The 18,236-nt window shown below is 38.6% G+C and overlaps 1 protein-coding gene across 1 annotated transcript in view; it reads left to right on the top strand.

Annotated features, from left to right (window-relative positions):
* TRPC4 (transient receptor potential cation channel subfamily C member 4) overlaps positions 1-18,236 on the top strand; it is a 160,631-nt gene that overhangs the window by 50,375 nt on the left and 92,020 nt on the right. Inside the window, exon 2 of the mRNA XM_083798127.1 lies at positions 13,451-13,855. Coding sequence (XP_083654253.1) covers positions 13,478-13,855 — 378 coding nt within the window. The 5' untranslated portion in view covers positions 13,451-13,477. The remainder of the gene's footprint in view (positions 1-13,450; positions 13,856-18,236) is intronic.

An 18,236-nucleotide genomic window follows, 5' to 3' on the forward strand; every position in this document is an offset into this window, starting at 1 on the left:
CATCAGAGAGATGAGGCTCTGTCTGCCACTGCTAACAGGAACAGAGGAGAAGATGGTGGGTCAAACCGGGGAATCCCAGCTACTTCTAACAGGGTGTCTGATCTGCTCTAGCAAAGATTGTCTGAAAGAGCTGCCTGTGATAAAGAAGCTGGGTTTGGTGACCCAGACTTTTCTAGTTCTGGCTTCTCAGGACCAGGAAGCAGTGCTGATTTTCTCTAGACCTGTCTGATGAGAAATTTCAGCTGAGATATTTGAGCTAATCCTTACATCTGTGACTTTACCACAACTTCTGAGCTTCTTGATAGCTAAAAAAATATTTCATAGAATCATTAGAATCATTAGGATTGGAAAAGACCTCCAAGATCATCTGGTCCAACCATCACCCTACCGCCAATGTCACCGACTAAACCATGACCCTAAGCACCACGTCCAACCTTTCCTTGAACACTCCCAGGGACGGTGACTCCACCACTTCCCTGGACAACATGTTCCAATGCCTGACTCAAAGAGCTCCTGTTAACTAAGTTTAAGTTTGCTGAGGTTTTCATAGGACTCCTTGTGCCATTCAGCTCTTATTAGATTGTCTTGCCAAGCAAGAATTCCCATACTGAGAATAATGTTTGCAGCTCTGAGTTCGGTTAGTTTGTGTTTAGATGAACTTGTCCCATTCTGGCTCTAGGTGCAGGAAACATACCACAAATGCTTCAAAATGAAGTTGCCTACTCCTTAATTCCAGGGATAGATCTGAATTATTGCTTTTTAAGCTAGATGAGTGGAATCATGGCCTAAATGAGCACAGAATTAATCCTCTGTTAATTGGAAATCATGGCAAGACATATTTTCCACAGTGAAAGTTTCTACATCAATTATTTATTTCCTTTTCTATCCCTGTCAAATATAGTTTTCCCTGAATACAATAGTGGAATAATTATGTGCCTGCAAGAGGAGTCATTATTTAGGATAAAAGGCTTCACATAACATTTGAGAAAGCATCTGATAAGTGAGTGCCAGATAGCTAGCTAGATTTGTTGTTAAGATTTTCAGGTGATCTGTTTTTAAAGGCTTTGTGTTGTAACATGGTGATGTACATTCTTACATTCTTCTGACTTTTTAACCCAAGAAAGAAAATACAAACTTCCTGAAGGCTACTCAGAGTATTTTGACTATTACCAAGCTACCATAATTACTGCTAGATAGGTTGTCTATACAGCAGTGTATTAAACATGCCTGTATTAGTCAGGGAATCCACATGAAAACTTTCTGGTTTCACCACTTCCTGGGAATGAAAGTTCTCTTATTGTTACTCTTTATATTTTTAACTCCTGTTCTCATTTAGCAGGAGACTTTTAATCCTCCATTTATGCAAATGCATAAATCACAATTTGGCCATGCAGACAATTTTCTGAAAAGAAATGTTCTTCTGGATTTAAGCAGCCTTATGTAATACCTCATCAAAGTATTCATTAAGGTATGTTCTGTGCTATACATTTAAAGGTCCTGAGTGACATGAAGCTGTCATTTTATGACTTCTGGTAAATAGAATTTGTCAGACTTCTGGTTTTATATTCTATTATTTGAAGCCCTTATTGCTACAAGGGCAGGAAGGGGTTAGTCATCATGTAAGATAGAATATATTAAGGAAAAAAGTTATCATTATTTTTGTCAGGCTTTGGTCCAGACAGTAGATTGTTTTTGGTGTTCATCTAGTTAACCAACCAAAGTACAGATTTGAGTCATTTTAACCATTTTGTTGTCGCTGTTGTTGTTGTTGGGGCTTATTGCCAATGGACAATCATATTTTTTAGTGTTGTATAGCTATTTTTTGTTGTTGTTTTTGTTATCCAATATGATTGTGGAACATTGTCTACTATCGAGTCTAATTGGTTTGCTGTGAACTAAGTTTGATTTTGACTTATCTTTGTAATTCTTTTTGCTTGAGCTAGTGTGATATTATTAGTAGCTGGGCTTAGGTGAAAAGCTTTCCTGATTTTATTTTTTAACAAAGTCTTTTAGTTAAACATACTAAAATGCACTGACTTATGTGTCTCTGGATAAGCAGTATAAGGGCAAAACCATTAAGGGTCTGAATGGAAACAGGCCAATAAATTCCAAAGACTGACCAGTTTCTCCTAATTAGTCTTCATTTCTTACCAGCTTTTGTTTTGTTTTAGTTCAGTCTCTTTCAGAGCTCCCTGCAAAATACACATACCACTCTGAGGGCAGCAGCCAGTAAAGAAATGTTTATGTGAGCACGTATATTTGTACACAGATCTCTTCACAGCTGGCTTGCTATCAGTCCTAAATACTAGAAAGCTTCTTAACTTATTCTCGGGGTGGCTTAGCTTGTACAGCTGAAAATGGACCCCCATTGGAGTGTTTTTATTAGCAAGTCTTTACTAAATGTATTCGGGCAGTCTGCCCACAACCTCCCTTTTCTGGTCAGACTGCATGCTGCTTGGAGCTTCTTCATATGAAGCATGGAAAGACGTGGATCTGCATGTAAACACATTCTGAAGCACAGAAATCTCACTCCCACTTGTAGCATAACTCTTACAAGCAATGCTTCAGAAAGGCTCCTGCCCTGTATTTCCCAAGCTGTTCTGCCTCCCCTTCCCTTTCCTCCCCAAGCCAACATTTACATCCACTCCCTTGCTGCCCAACCACGATGTGATTTCCCAGCAGAAATTGTGTACTTGCTGCTTCTGCCATGCTTGGGGAGAGTTTAGAGAAACCCTCCACCCACCCTTTAAGCAGAGGACAATCCCCTCCCCACATCTTCTGAGAAATGTTGATGCACTGTAAGAATACTGCAGGATCACACCCACAGAGCATAAGGTCAGTGCTACTGTTGGGAATGCTGGAAGAAGACCTTCTGTGTAGCCAGATGACACTGGAGTACATTATCTTGAAAATTATTTTGGAGAGCTCCTTGAGTTTACCCAGGAGAATAACACCAGCCAAGCAGACAGGGAGGTCAGCTCAACTGGATGGTGCAGCCATTCATTAAGATCACTATCTGCGTTACTGCCGTCTCTGTCCTTCCCCCCTCAAACTGTCTGCCTACTCCATGTAGCCTGGGCTTACATCATTCGTGCTCCATCATTTCAAAGAACAGGTATGTGTCAGTCCATGGAAAGAATTCTTTCTCTCCTTTGCTCTGCTAGTATGCTTCAATATTCTCCTCTGAGCAAGAACAAATAGTTCAGGCTTCAGGCTCATTCCCTTACTTTCCTGAGTATTTGCATACTGCTACTCATCATCAAGATGTAACCATGGATGCTGTTGGGTTTTTTAAAGGAATGCCTCTTTCTAGTTTGCATAAAACGGGAAAGATGAACTAATATATTATGTACTAGAGAGCTGCTATCATCTAATAATGTTTTGTTTGTTTGTTTTTTTTGTTTGTTTAATTTGAGAAGCTGTATTTTCTCTGATAAGTTAAGTGAAATTATGCTCAGTTTTAGCTGTATTTGAAGAAATGAGTTCTTTTGAAGAATTTGAAGAATTGAGTTCTGTTTTTAACACTTATGCAGATTCACAATGGCAAGTGCCTGTCCCCAAATCATCCTACCCCGATATGATCCTTTGCCCTGTACATGGCATTTCTAATATCTCTCAGTAAGTATTTTTTTCCATAAGCCCCTGAATCTGATCTTTTGGTATTTCTCATGTTGATAAGAATCCTAATCTTAAATGTCACTATTACATGAAGAAACTGTCATTTCCCACTGAGATCTGATGTGATGTCAGCCCTAGGAGATGAAAGTTCTCTCCTATTTGTGTAGCCTAAGTGAACATACTTACATCCTTAATCTGTAGAGGAAGCACTATACTTTAAAACCAAGATATTGCTATGAAATTGCATTCTGTCTCAAAATTGACACAAAACCATCTAAGCAAGTAATCCATGTCACTATGTTAAAGGTTTACCACATTCAGTGTCAGTATTGCATTCCCTTGGGACTCAGTCTTTAAAGATGCTAATGTAAGAAGCTGGTAGAATTTCATCGGTTGTGTATCCATTCTGTCTCAAGCTCTGGAATTTAAGAACAACTTCTTAGCTGATGTCCTGCTTTGCTGATTGTGAAGCCAGAATATACATAAGCAGAAAACATGACGACCTGCCTCCCATCATCCACTGACAGCTGCGTACTATGTCATGTTCTTTTCTTTACTGCAACTTGGGTTTCAGGGTACTTTGAGCCAGAGAACAAACAAGAGATTTAGCTCTATTCCACATGAATCAACAGCCTTGTAAGGAATGTATACCATATTATGCTATTCAGTTTATCTCCTAATTGCATGGCTACATGTTAAAGTCCAGATTGCTACTTCTGTTCTCGTTAGCTTTCAAGTCTGAAGCTGACTATAGAGCTAACAATGACAAATGACTTTCAGGAGAGGACTCTGTATATTATATTGTCAGCTATAACAATTGTATAATAAACAGTGCTGGAAGACATATATGGACAGCGGAACTCCATTACCAGTCCCAAGAATGGTCTTGGCTCTAGCAAATTACATTGTCCCGTGCAATTTTCAGACACAGTTTGGGAGTTAGCATGGACCACAAATTATTCCCAGTAGACAGTTTTCATTCAGCTGTCTTATTTTGGGACTGAGAGAGTTTAACAGTACGGGAACAGCTTATCCAGTTGACCTCAGTGCTAGAGATATGCTTAATTTACCTGTCTAAACATTCATTTATACACAAGTATTTGGACAGATGCTGGGTTCAGAAATGGCATTTCTTTTGTTTTTGTTCAAATCTAACCGTGTCCTGGTGACGGAAAGTGAAGGAACTTCAAGCTTCTTTTGGACTGAAGCTTATAAGAGCTGTAGTCTTGTTTTCAAAAATTCACTTTGAATATCATTTTTACTGTGTATCAGATATGATTCTGTGTCAGATTAAAGCTGGCCTGTCACAGATCTACTTTAGAAAGTAAATTTCGTACTCTCATGAATATATCAAATGTCAGAATCTCTCTTTTGTCATGAAAAGTGCATATAAAATAGTTTCAGGAAATCACACATAAATCCATGAGTTATTCACTTGTCATAACTGTGCTGGTTTCCTGAGAAGGGTACCTCCATAATTACTTCTGAAGTTTCACTTTTTTTTTTTTCACCCAGTCTGTAAAACAAACTCACAAGCGAAGTCAGAAGAGTACTTCAGATGACATCATAGTAGAAGCTATAAAGTGTCATAATGTCTAACTTAAAGATCAGTGTTGGAAGTAAAGCAGGTCAGTAACAATGATAATTTGAGAAGTTGCACGTGCAGGTACTGTGGAGCATGCCTGTGTCGATCCAGCTTTCCATCTGAAGGAGATGTGTGACTGGGTGTCTCTTACTGTCTCTGAAAGGATAATAATACTTAATCAGGTACTGAGGTTGGCAGAAAAAGTGGCTTGTTATGGAAGCCCTTGATGCCTGCTAGTAGGTCACTCTGAAACCCTGCTCTCTCCTCCAGCACACTGCGGGCTACAGTAGTGTTTTTGGGTAGGAACATTGTGCAAGGGAATGCAAGTCAAGGTTACAGAATCATAGAATCATAAGACAGTATGGGAAGGGACCTTAAAGCCCACCCAGTTCCAACCCCCTGCCATGGGCAGGGACACCTCCCACCAGACCAGGTTGCCCAAAGCCCCATCCAACCTGGCCTTGAACACCTCCAGGGATGGGGCATCTACAGCTTCTCTGGGCAACCTGTTCCAGGGCCTCACCACTCTCTGAGTAAAGAAGAGTGGTGCAGGTTTTCCAGATTCCCCTGAAAAAAAAAAAAAAAGTGAGGGTATGATTGTGTACTTAGGGAAAGCAAATGAGGCAAAAGCAAAGGTTGAATAAAATCCAAGGAATTCAGATTGCATTATTTTAGCTTTAACTTTGATTGGGAAACTTCTGAGTAACTTTGGTTTACAGTATGTTTATGTATATGCACATAATATAGCAGCAGAAGGTAATTTCTGGTGATTTCTTTTAAAATCAGTAAAATTAGTATCAGCTATAATTAGTAAAATTAATATCATCCAAATAAAGATAAACAGAGTAGAAAAAAAATAAGTTTGAAAACAAGACAGAATCTTTTACTGAATATTTACAGAATGTTTTATTGTTCCCTGGAACAAAAATACATGAAAAATTGCCTCAAATCATGTGAAATATTAGTTTGTAGCAGGTTTACATGAAACTGCTTCTGTAAATAAAGAAATCTTTTCTCATAAGACTGACTTCACATCAATTTTCCATTAAGTATTATGGCTTTCTCCTTTTATAAATTTCTCCTGCTCAGATACTGATGATATTTTCCTGGTTTCTGCAAAAGGCAGGGAGCACTATACAGTGCATGTATGTTCACGTGTGCGTACACACACTTTGATGGCTACAGCTGCTGTGGGACAATGATAGTTGAATATCTCAGTCAATATCTTGTCTTCCAATATCATAGTTATTTTTGCTTATTTTCCTTTAATGCTGGCTTTCTGAAAGAGGGAAGAACCCTGGAAAAGCCAGTAACTCAGTAATTACCAGGCCCTCCTGATAAGAGATTTAAATAAGTTCCTCTTTCTTTCAAAAACTGTTCTGAGCCCTAAGCTACTGCTTATTCCAGGTCTGTGATTTTTTTTATTTTTTTTTTCTGCTGGAAATAACATCAAACCATTGAAAAACAGACTCTGTTGCTGAGACTACTACACACTATTTATAATTACCAGTGTATATGAAAATCTAAGCTTTCTGAAGTTCAATATGCTCTCTGACACTGGTTTGTTTCCTTACATCAATATCCAACTCAAATTAATTTCACTAATGCAAAGGTGTGTTAGAGTGCTTTGTTGCTGTTTGTTGTTGTTTTGTTTTGTTTTGTTTTGTTTTAAGATAAAACACAAATGTAATTTAAAATTTTGCTTCCAAAATAAAGATTTTAAAAATGTGTGGAAAAGGGTTTAAAACCTAATTTTCTTAGTCAACTGTTTAAAAATGAAATTAAGAATAACTGGGAGACTACAAACAAAGGAGAAAGGACTGATCAATACAGTAAGATGGGTTTTATAGGTCAAAAAGTGCAATACTGTAAGAGTAGTCATCATAAATCAAGCTGATGAGACACTTGAAAGGGAAATTATATCTAAATTAGTATTTAACCATGTTAATGAAGAAGGGTATGACTTTTTTTTGTTCTATTGTATCTGTGTAAAACAGGCCAGACAAATCACTCTTGGGAAGTGCCTTACTCTCAGCTTTAAACTCTGAGGGCAGGAATCAGTTTCCAAAGCAGAATAGGGGTGTTTGGGGCCATTTGAGATGGCCAAGACTTCAACACAGGGCTGGCAGGTGCGACATGAGACCTGCAGGAGACCTCTGCCCTTCTGTAGAAACAGCAGAAGATGGCATGGCTTACTCTAGGCAATGCCATGATGATAAATGTCAATATTTAAATAAATGAATTGTGCTCCTAAAATTAATTGAGATTAATCTTCCATAGGAGGTTGTGCGCCATTCAAATGTGTCTCATGCCACCGGAGAAGCCCTAAAGCATACTGCATAGTCTCCTGTCATTAGAAACTGCTTGACTCTAGAGGGACTACAGTTAGTCCATTATATTTCATTTGTTATAATTACCTAGCCTATAGCTAAACATTTTACAAATGTTGAGCTGCATTTTTTTGTAGATTTAGTACCTTATTTTTGAAAAATTCCTTGGGATTCTTAAAGTATATCATAAGTATAGATTAGAGTATGTAGTACATGGTATTAGAGTATACATTACATGGTCAGACTAATGGGATGAAAGTCATTGAATACTTTTTATAATAATGAATATAACATTAATCAATGTTTGTGTTAATATTTGTTCTATCATTTCTATAACTAGCATGAATAGCATAATTGAAAATACTGCTAAGGAAAAGAACAAAGATAAATTATTTGGCACTATTTGAAGCTGATTTGTTTTATCTAGTTGTGGGAAAGTTAGTTTCAGTTTTTTATTGGTTTTTAATTCTATTTGGAGAAACATGCACTTTTAAAACAGATATATTTTCAGCTATGACATAATTATCTAGTAAAGATTATTTCAAAATGAATACCTTTTCATGAATGCTTTTTTCATGCAATGATATATTTTTATTTTCATTTTTTAAATCCCTAGCATGAATCTTAATCTTAAAACATTCCACAGCTGGGTTTTCAGCTAGTCACCAGAATTTCAAATTATCCTGTGCATGTTTTGTAAATAAGGAGAATGGGTATTCAGGTATTCCCAAAACATAATATACAATATTATCTCTTCATATGCAGGGTCTTAAAGAGTGAGTATCATACTTGCACAGTTATTAAGTTTTAGCTCTTTTACTGAAAGTGCTAAAACTCCCTTATCTGGATTAAAAGATCATGGATTAGTAGAGAAGAATACTGATCAAAATACTATTAATTTTTAAATAGTTGTAATTTTCAGTGCTATGAGTTGCGTTAGAGGTGTCATAGTGAAATCCAATTTCTTGCAAAGTTAGTTGTAAGAACTTGTTTTTCTTGAAAGAAAGAAAGAGAGAAAGAGAGAAAGAGAGAAGGAGAGAAAGAGAGAAGGAGAGAAAGAAAGAGAGAAAGAGAGAAAAGAAAGAAAGGGAGAAAGAGAGAAAGGGAGGAAGAGAGAAAGGGAGAGAGAAAGGGAGAAAGAGAAAGGGAGAGAGAAAGAGAGAGAGAGAAAGAGAGAGAGAGAGAGAGAAAGAAAAAGAAAGAAAGAAAAGAAAGAAAAGAAAGAAAGAAAGAAAGAAAGAAAGAAAGAAAGAAAAGAAAGAAAGAAAGAAAAAGAAAGAAAGAAAGAAAAGAAAGAAAGAGAAAGAAAGAAAGAAAGAAAGAAAGAAAGAAAGAAAGAAAGAAAGAAAGAAAGAAAGAAAGAAAGAAAGAAAGAAGGAAGGAAGGAAGGAAGGAAGGAAGGAAGGAAGGAAGGAAGAACAGATTATACAGAAAGCGGGTATTGCTATATTACCCCAAATTGATCAAAATAACTATTTTGTTTACAAGTTTGTCTTATGTTGTTCCTAAATTCAGAATGATTCCTCTACGTTTTTAATGAGTTATTATAAATGTGGCATACCCTGTCAGAATTATGGGGACGACAGGCAAGACCAGAACAACACTGAAGGTAATTCCACTTCTTGACTTGAAATTCTCTCCCAGATTCTAATTCTGCTCACCAAGTTCAATAAATTCACAACACCAAAAGCATTCCTCCAAAATATGAAGTTGAACCCTACAGGTGTAAGTATTTGTATGGCTCAGGAAGAATCTGTCACACTCATTTATTGGCTTTTGGATGACTTTGTAATGAGTTTCTCATAGATGATTACATTCATATTTTCGGGGCAAGTTATATTTCCTTTCTCTCTTCTCTGAAGTAATTTTACTCTATTAAGTATCAGGTATGTGGACTGCAGAAACTGTAATTCCACTCTTGCTAAATTTTGGACCTTATGTTTCATATTTTCTTTCGTCCCCCTCTCACTGGTCTGGTGTGCTGGACCTCTTGTTTCTTAAAAATCTTGTTACTGCAGAGGAACTCAAGGCAAATTGAGACATTCCTCATCTCAGCTGGCTACTCCCAGCTCTTACAGCTTTCATGGTATGCCCTTGTAGATGTCATATATAACTTTGCATGTGACAGCATAGTATACTTGTCACACAAAACTATCTGTAGATAAAACCAAAATAAATATTTTACTTCTCTAAACGCCTGTGAGGTATTATATTTATAGTACATATCATCTTCCAGCAGTGTACTGCATCATCAGTTAATCTTAACTTTCTAATTGCATATAAATGTATATTTTTAGTTATGACAATCTTATTTAAGGATGAATATTTTCAGGAAGTGTTGGGGTTGAGAGAAAGACTAGCAGAAGAGAATGACTATGTCTGTTTAGGAGAATGACAATGTCTGTTTGAGGTATCTCTTCTGTAAGAGAGAAACTACGCTTAAATCTAATTTTCCCCATTTGAGAATCATGAAGAGGTAAACACAAGAGATTCCAGCAAGCGTTTTCCTTAGGGCTTATTGTGAAGCAATATAAGAGCCTCTTCAGTCTTTTAAAAAGAAGCAAGCAAACAAACAAATAAAATTATACTAATGCAATCATAATAGATCCTGTCTGTAAATCACAGTACTCTTGTTCTACCATAAACATCTCTATGATGCCCAGTTTCACTGATCCAAATTAGTTTCTGGTTTAACTACCAATAAATGAGTAGGCATCTATGCATCTATTCTTTCCTGTTCTTTCAAGAGACAGGAACTTTCAGCAATAGTGTCAAAATTGCAGTCACTCATTTTTCTCCAGGGGTCTTGAGGAACTCTCTGTAGATATTAAGAAACTGAACAATATTTGTGCAATCCTACATTCAGCAAAAATCAGGGAGTTATTCAGCTGACCAAGTGTAGGTGTCTATTTTAGCGTAGTATGTACAGACTTCTAGGCTAAACTAAATTAATTGACTAGGACGACATTTAATTATCCTCTCTCACAAACATCAGAGAGACTCTCACAAGTCATAGCATTAAGCAAAACTTCTCTGTGGAACTGACAATTAGGAATGAGACCCCATGTGAGACCTAAGTCATCCTGATCTGGCAGATGGAGCCAGGCAGGATGCCCTTCAGCATCCAGCACCAAATGCCTGTTTATGGGCAATGGAATGGAGCCCTAAATCTCCATAGCTGTAATGAGAATGTAGCACCTTATCTTTTAAGTAGATATCTACACGTAAACATCTACATTTAGATTTGTTAAATTGGAAGTGATTTTGCACATCCTTTTTTTCTTCTTGAACCTAAAAAGTAAGAGTGAAAGACAAACAGTTAAATAAATGTATTAAAATAAGAATATGCTATATCTGTTCCAGGGACATAAAAATGTGCAATGGATATGTGTTCTACATACAGTGAGTTTACCAGAACATAATCAACTGGCTGTATAACCTCTAGTAGTCCATGGTGCAGACAGATATCACCTTCAAGGCAGAATTCAGAAATATTTTGGGTGCAAAGTAGTGCAATTACTTAGTTGCTGTACGTGGATTTGGAGGGAAATTCTTTCTAATGTATCTCCTTTGCTGCTACATGCCTGCCTCAAGTCCTGTTGATCTGCTCCAGAAAACGAAGAAAACAACTTGGTAACAGCCTTTGCACTTACTTCTCCTTGAACTGCATATGGAGACTGGAGCAGATGAATCACTGTTTCTCACAATGGCTACTGAAATTTTTGATCAACCAAAACCTCACATAGTAAAAATAAACACTGCATTTCCTAAATTAGATTTTGACAGAAATTTGTATGATTTTTAATGACAGAAGGAAATGGAGGAAGAGTCAGTGTGTTAACCAAACTTGCATTGTCAGCTGAGAACAAGACAAGAAACTATAGTTTTCGTTGATTAACAAACTAGAGAGGTGGGCTTCTGCAAGCCTCCTGAAGTTCAACAAGGCCAAGTGCAAGGTCCTGCACGTGGGCCAGAGCAATCCCAAGCACAAATACAGGCTAGGTGGAGAATAGATTGAGACCTGACCTCAGAAGGACTTGGGGGTTTTGGTTGATAAGAAGCTCAACATGAGCTGGCAATGTATGCTTACAACCCAGAAAGCCACCCATATCCTGGGCTGCATCAAAAGAAGTGTTTCCAGCAGGTTGAGGGTGGAGAGTCTCCCCCTCTACTCTGCTCTTGTGAGACCCCACCTGCAGTACTGTGTTCAGCTCTGGGGCCGTCAGCACAAGAAAGATGTGGAAGTATTAGAGTGAGTCCAGAGGAGGGCCACAAGTATGATCAAAGGGCTAGAGCACCTCTTCTATGAAGACCAGCTGAGGGCCTTGGGGTTGTTTATCTTGGAGAAGAGAAGGCTCCGGCGATACCATATAGCAGCCTTTCAGTATCTAAAGGGGGCCTACATGAAAGCCAGGGAGGGACTCTTTGTCAGGGGGTGTACTGAAAGGATAAGGAGGATTGTCTTTAAACTAAAAAAGGGTAGGTTTATATTAGACATTAGGAAGAAATTCTTTACTAGGAGAGGGGTGAGGCCCTGGAACAGGTTGCCCAGCAAAGCTGTGGATGCCCCATCCCTGGAAGTGTTCAAGGCCAGATTGGATGGGGCTTTGTTCTAGTGGGAGTTGTCCCTGCCCATGGCAGGGGGGTTGGAACCAAACCATTCTATGATTATATGAAACTGTTCAGCCATTAGTGGAACAGCATTTTTTTTGTGTGTGTGTCTGCTCTGTTCTTTTAAGTCAATCTTTTTCTCTCTCTCATTTTTTTTAAGGTAGTAGGTACAGTCAGGATAAATTGTTCCTGTTAGAAGGAACTATTTTTGCAAAGATCTTGCACAAAATGTACAGACCAAAAGAGGCATTAAATGCTTTATCAACTGCAAGACGTTAGAGTTGCTTTATAGTTGCAGCATCTCAGTATTCATTCTAGTTTAGATTTTAACAGCGCAGAATCAAAGCCATGATCTTTATCTACTAGTCCTTGTGATTTTATCTTATATGGCTTTTGTTTTTCCTTTCATGCTCTGAATTCTAATTTATAAGTTAGCAAGTACTGGCTGGAAAAGTACTTTGTATGAATGTTTTTCTTTATAGCATATGAGACTGAATCAAAATCTTAGTAGGAAAGCACTCCATTGAACTGTGGAATCTGGGTCTAACTATCTCAGATAAGTCAGGAGAAACTAATTTAGGTTTAAGGGGTATTTCAGGAGCACTCAGAAAAATTAAAGTCTAAAGCCATTCCAACTCTAACTTATTCTTTCTTCCCAAGCTAAAGATTCAGACAAAATGGTCTGTATTCAGTGGTCCACACACAACCACCAGTGACACTTGGGTTGCATGGGGTATCAAAGACATGCATGCAAGTCATAAATGTGAAAGACCCATGTCATAATGGAGTGCTGGTGGGGTAACTAGTGTATCTCAAAGAGGACTAGGTACCTTTAAAATGGCAGATGAAACAGCCTCTAAGTGACATAACTGTTACCACAATCAGGCTCAAAAAGTATAAATGCCCTGTAGTAGTGGGCAGCAGTAACTGTGTATGAGCGTACTCTCAAGCTGTGTTTAACGTGAGGTAGCAGAATTTACTATAGAAATAAAGGATGAAGTGGGACTACACATTTGGTGCAAAATGCATTATATCATCTCATACTACATGTTTAAGGGATATATACACATGAATGATGTGCTGACATGCTTTGGCTTGGTAAGTTTGAGCAAGATGGTTACATGTTTTTCTTTTGCACATTTTGTTGGTGATCTCACAAGGGTTTTTTCTGGATACTTCTTAATGTTATGTTTATTTTCAACATCAGTTTATTATGATTTTTAAATACTTATATATTGAAAATATTAATTTGGTGTACTGTACCCCAAAATACATTATTATTTTATTCTTTCTTTTCATATTTCAGAGATAAAGTATTAGAATGGCATAAAATATGGCCCAGTTCTACTACAAAAGAAGTGTCAATGCTCCCTACAGAGATCGTATCCCTCTTCGTATTGTACGAGCAGAATCTGAACTGTCCCATTCAGAGAAAGCCTATCTGAATGCCGTGGAGAAAGGAGATTATGCCAGTGTGAAGAAAGCTTTAGAAGAAGCAGAAATTTATTTCAAGATCAATATTAATTGCATTGATCCTCTGGGAAGAACTGCACTCCTTATTGCAATTGAAAATGAGAACCTTGAGCTAATTGAACTGCTCTTAAGTTTTAATGTATATGTGGGAGATGCTCTTTTGCATGCCATACGAAAGGAGGTAGTTGGTGCTGTGGAGCTGCTGCTAAACCACAAGAAGCCCAGTGGGGAGAAACAGGTATGTACCGGGTTTGCTCTAGGTTTGTAGTCTGCTCTGATGAAAAGAGAAGAATTTGCAAAGGGAGTACACACACACACACACACACACACACACAAAGTCAACTGTCATCCTTGCACACAAGTATTTCAAATCAGAAAATCAATGGTTTTGATACTGTATTTATTTGTTCTTAGACATCTCTCTCAATCAGTCAAATCCGCACATGTCCACAGGTTTATTGGCTTAAGGTAGTTGTCACTTGAGACTTAGCTTCCAACAAGTAAGGATAAAAACATCTTGCATCCCTTTTACACTCTCAAAACACTCTTTTGGAACAGTGTAGTAAAAATAAATAAATAAATAAATAAAGGCAAAATTCTTCAAGTCAGAGTCTTGCAACCAGGATAAACTCACTCAGGAAAATCTGGAAGTTGATAAAACTGTTAGGTTTTGCTTGTGAAGACGCTGACATGGTTTAAAAAAGTAACTCCCCACTGACTGCCACCTTCTGAGCATAGATTGAGCTAAGACTGCTCGAGACTGCCACATAACTCCCTCGTTTTCTAAGCCAAATAAAACACATTTGCTTCTACTTCAGCAAGAGTTTACATAAACTTGCTTTAGTCTGCACTGAATTTGCACTGAAGGCAAATGCAGGGTCCTGCACCTGGGGCAGAATCACCCCATGAACCAATACAGGTTTGGAGCTGACCTGCTGAAAAGCAGCTCTGTGGAGAAGGTCCTGGGAGTCCTTGTGGACGGCAAGCTGACCATGAGCCAGCAATGTGCCCTTGTGGCCAAGAAGGCCAACGGTATCCTGGGGTGTATTCAGAAGAGTGTTGCCAGAAGGTTGAGGGAGCTGATTCTTCTCCTCTACTCAGCCTTGGTAAAGCCACACCTGGAGTACTGTGCCAAGTTCTAGGCTGTACAGTACAGGAGGGACATGGACAGATAGACAATGATACAATGGAGATCCTGGAGCAGGTCCAGCGGAGGGCTACTAAGATGATTTGGGGACTGGAGTATCTGTCATACGAAGTGAGGCTGAGAGAGCTGGACCTGTTTAGCTTGGAGAAGAGCAGACTGAGAGGGGATCTGATCAATGTATGCAAGTATCTGAAGGGATGGTGTCAAGAGGATGGGACCAGACTCTTTTCGGTGGTGCCCAGCAACAAGGCAAGAGGCAACGGGCACAAACTGAAACACAGGAAGTTCTGGCTGAATATGAGGAAACATTTCTTTGCTGTAAGGGTGACAGAGCACTGGAACAGGTTGCCCAGAGAGGTTGTGGAGTCTCCTTCTTTGAAGATATTCAAAATGCACCTAGATGCACTCTGTGCAATGTGCTCTAGGTGACCATGCTTGGCAGGGGAGTTGGACCAGATGATCTCCAGAGGCCCCTTCCAACCTCAACCATTCTGTGATTCTGTGATTCTGTGAATTAGGCAAATAATGTTCATGCAGTCGCTTGTCAAGTCTCATCTAAAGAGAAAGGAAAAGAAATGAACAGATGAGAAGCAATGACTTTCAGCTAATATGAAGGTATCACCAGGGAATGACTTATTTTCCAGCTGTTGGGCCATTCTGCCATTTCATTGGTTATAAAAGATATTTGTGGGAAATCCTTATTCATTCAAAGATGCAAATCATTCCAAAGAGAATAGTACTGTTAAGACATGGTCTATTGGAATTAATTACGGAAATCCTTTGAATCATAGATTCCCTTGAATCATAGAATCATAGAATGGTTTGGGTTGGAAGGGACCTTAAAGACCACCTAGTTCCAAACCCCTTCCAACTAGACCAGGTTGCTCAAAGCCCCATCCAAACTGGCCTTGAACAGTTCCAGGGATGGGGCATCCACAGCTTCTCTGGGCAACCTGTTCCACTGCCTTACCACCTTCAGAGTGAAGAATTTCTTAAATTCTGTGGAGGTTTTAATGCCTCCGTGTAATGGAGGCATCTCTCTGCTCACTGGAAGACATGACCCAATTAATCAGAACTTCAGCCCTGTCTTCAATTTATGGATGATGACATAACCCGTAAATTCTGATATTCTTAAGACTATTTCAGGAGGAGAATCCTTATAAGTAGTTATAATGCTGTGTTCTATTTTCCTCTGTTTCATTTTTTGTATATTACAGTTACTGTATGAATGCATTTCAATGAATAATAAGTTGAAGTGATTAGAGATCTCTCAGATAATGCATACAATAAAATTTAATTACAGTATTATGTACTTGCTATAGGTAGAATTGCAGATGATAAGTGAGTGTATAATTTTTGCTGATAAAATAACATGAATTATATGATCTTTTTGTTATGGAAAGAAAGAAATATAGTAGGTCTTTGTACAAATGTGAGTGTCTGCCTTATCTTCTAGACAGTAAAAGTAGAACTCCTTTATATGACAACATATTTATGTCAGAGAAGGGGAAGAGAACTAGATTCACCTTGTTTTGGGCTTACTTTATTATTTCTCCACTGACAGTACAGATAAGAATACAACAAATGGGACTTCTCTATGTGAAGTACCAGAACTCAGAAGGTTCAGTGCAAAGCCCGATGCCAAGTCAGTTAAATCACCTGTGTCGTCATTCTCCAGCCTCTGTAATGGAAGATGCCATTTGCAGAGCAGTTTGTTTCACTGAGCAGTAGCTATCCAAAGCTGTGTTTCATCTCTGATCTGGCTGCCTGGGATCCCCTTACCAATGGAGAAAAATAGAGATACCCGTGGAGGAATTCATGCTGCCTTTCCAAATTACATGTCTTAAAACAGCATAAACCACTTTTTGGACTGTAGAGAGAGCCTGCATATTTACCTTGTACTAGGCTCTTGATTTCAAACTATTCTTTAGATTTTCAGGGCTGGTGTGTGCAGGCTCCACAATATAAGAAGGACATGAACTATTAGAATGTATCCAAAGGAGGACAACAAAGATGGCAAAGAGTCTAAAGGGGGAGACGTGGGGAGCGGCTGAGGTCATTTCGTTTGTTCAGCCAAAAGAAGAGAGAGACTGAGGAGACTCAGTCCCCTCAGAGAAGAGGAGACTGAGGTGAGGCCTCATGGAGACCTGCAGCTTCCTCACGAGGGGAGCAGAGGGGCAGGCGCTGAGCTCTGCTCTCTGGGGACAGTGACTCAGTGCTTGAGTACAAATAGTAGAAGTTCACAGAATCACAGAATCATCTAGGTTGGAAGAGACCTCAAAGACCATCTAGTCCAACCTCTGACCTAACACTAACAAATCCTCCACTAAACCATATCACTAAGCTCTACATCTAAACGTCTTTTAAAGACCTCCAGGGATGGTGACTCAACCACTTCCCTGGGCAGTCCATTCCAATGCCTAACAACCCTTTCGGTAAAGAAGTACTTCCTAACATCCAACCTAAAACTCCCCTGTCGCAACTTTCGCCCATTCCCCCTCGTCCTGTCACCAGGCACGTGGGAGAACAGACCAACCCCCACCTCTCTACAGCCTCCTTTAAGGTACCTGTAGAGTGCGATAAGGTCGCCCCTGCTACAGCATACTATAGAAGACAAAAGATAGGCTTACCTGTTGAGTACATACTACACTGTTAAATTAGGCACAAACTGGTCCAAAGTGGAGGTTAGCACTCTGGGCTCAAACTTAAAAATATTTTTTCAGTGCCACACTCCAAGACTGGATGGTATGAAGAGTACTGCTTCTTTTTCTCTTCCTGTCTTTCCTCGTGGGATAACAGTTTTAACATCCTCCTCACATTTAACATGGCAAAGTGTTTACAAAAGCTAAGTAATACTCTTTTTTCACAACAGCATTTGCTAAGGGTCTGCCCGCTACTGTAAAGCATGAAGAATAATCACGAATCACTCGAAAAGTAACATCTCCATTTGTGTCTGTACAAGGCTAGGCCTGCCCATTGTAAATGAAAATATTGCATGCAAGCTAGTGCTTGCAAAAAATGACCTTTAAAAAAGCTGTGATTATTTGCATGTTCACACCTTTGTTTGCACTGGGGACCCCACCAACCACTAAGCTTCTATGGGTGTCATAAATGTAAATAATAACATTGGTTCATTTTTAGGAACAGTTCGTGATGAAGTGAATGCAGATATAGATTACATTTCTGCAGTAAGCATTTTGCTGCATTGAAGCAGATAATACTGAATATTTAGCATAATCAAAAGCAGCACTCTGGCTGAAAATTCATTAAAACGGACTAAAGATATAAAATCTGGATGCTTAGAATTATATACTAAAACTTATATGTTCAGCATTCAGAAAGAAAGCTACATTTTCCCTGGAGAATCAAGTTCCTTTCAAAACTCTATTTCAAACTTTTCTTTGATTACTTTTGTAATTTGTAAATATTTGCCATATTGTTTAGATGATGATTCATTTTCAGACTCTGTACT

This window comes from Anser anser (assembly GCF_964211835.1).
Source record: "Anser anser genome assembly, chromosome: 1".
NCBI classification, from domain to species: Eukaryota; Metazoa; Chordata; class Aves; order Anseriformes; family Anatidae; genus Anser; species Anser anser.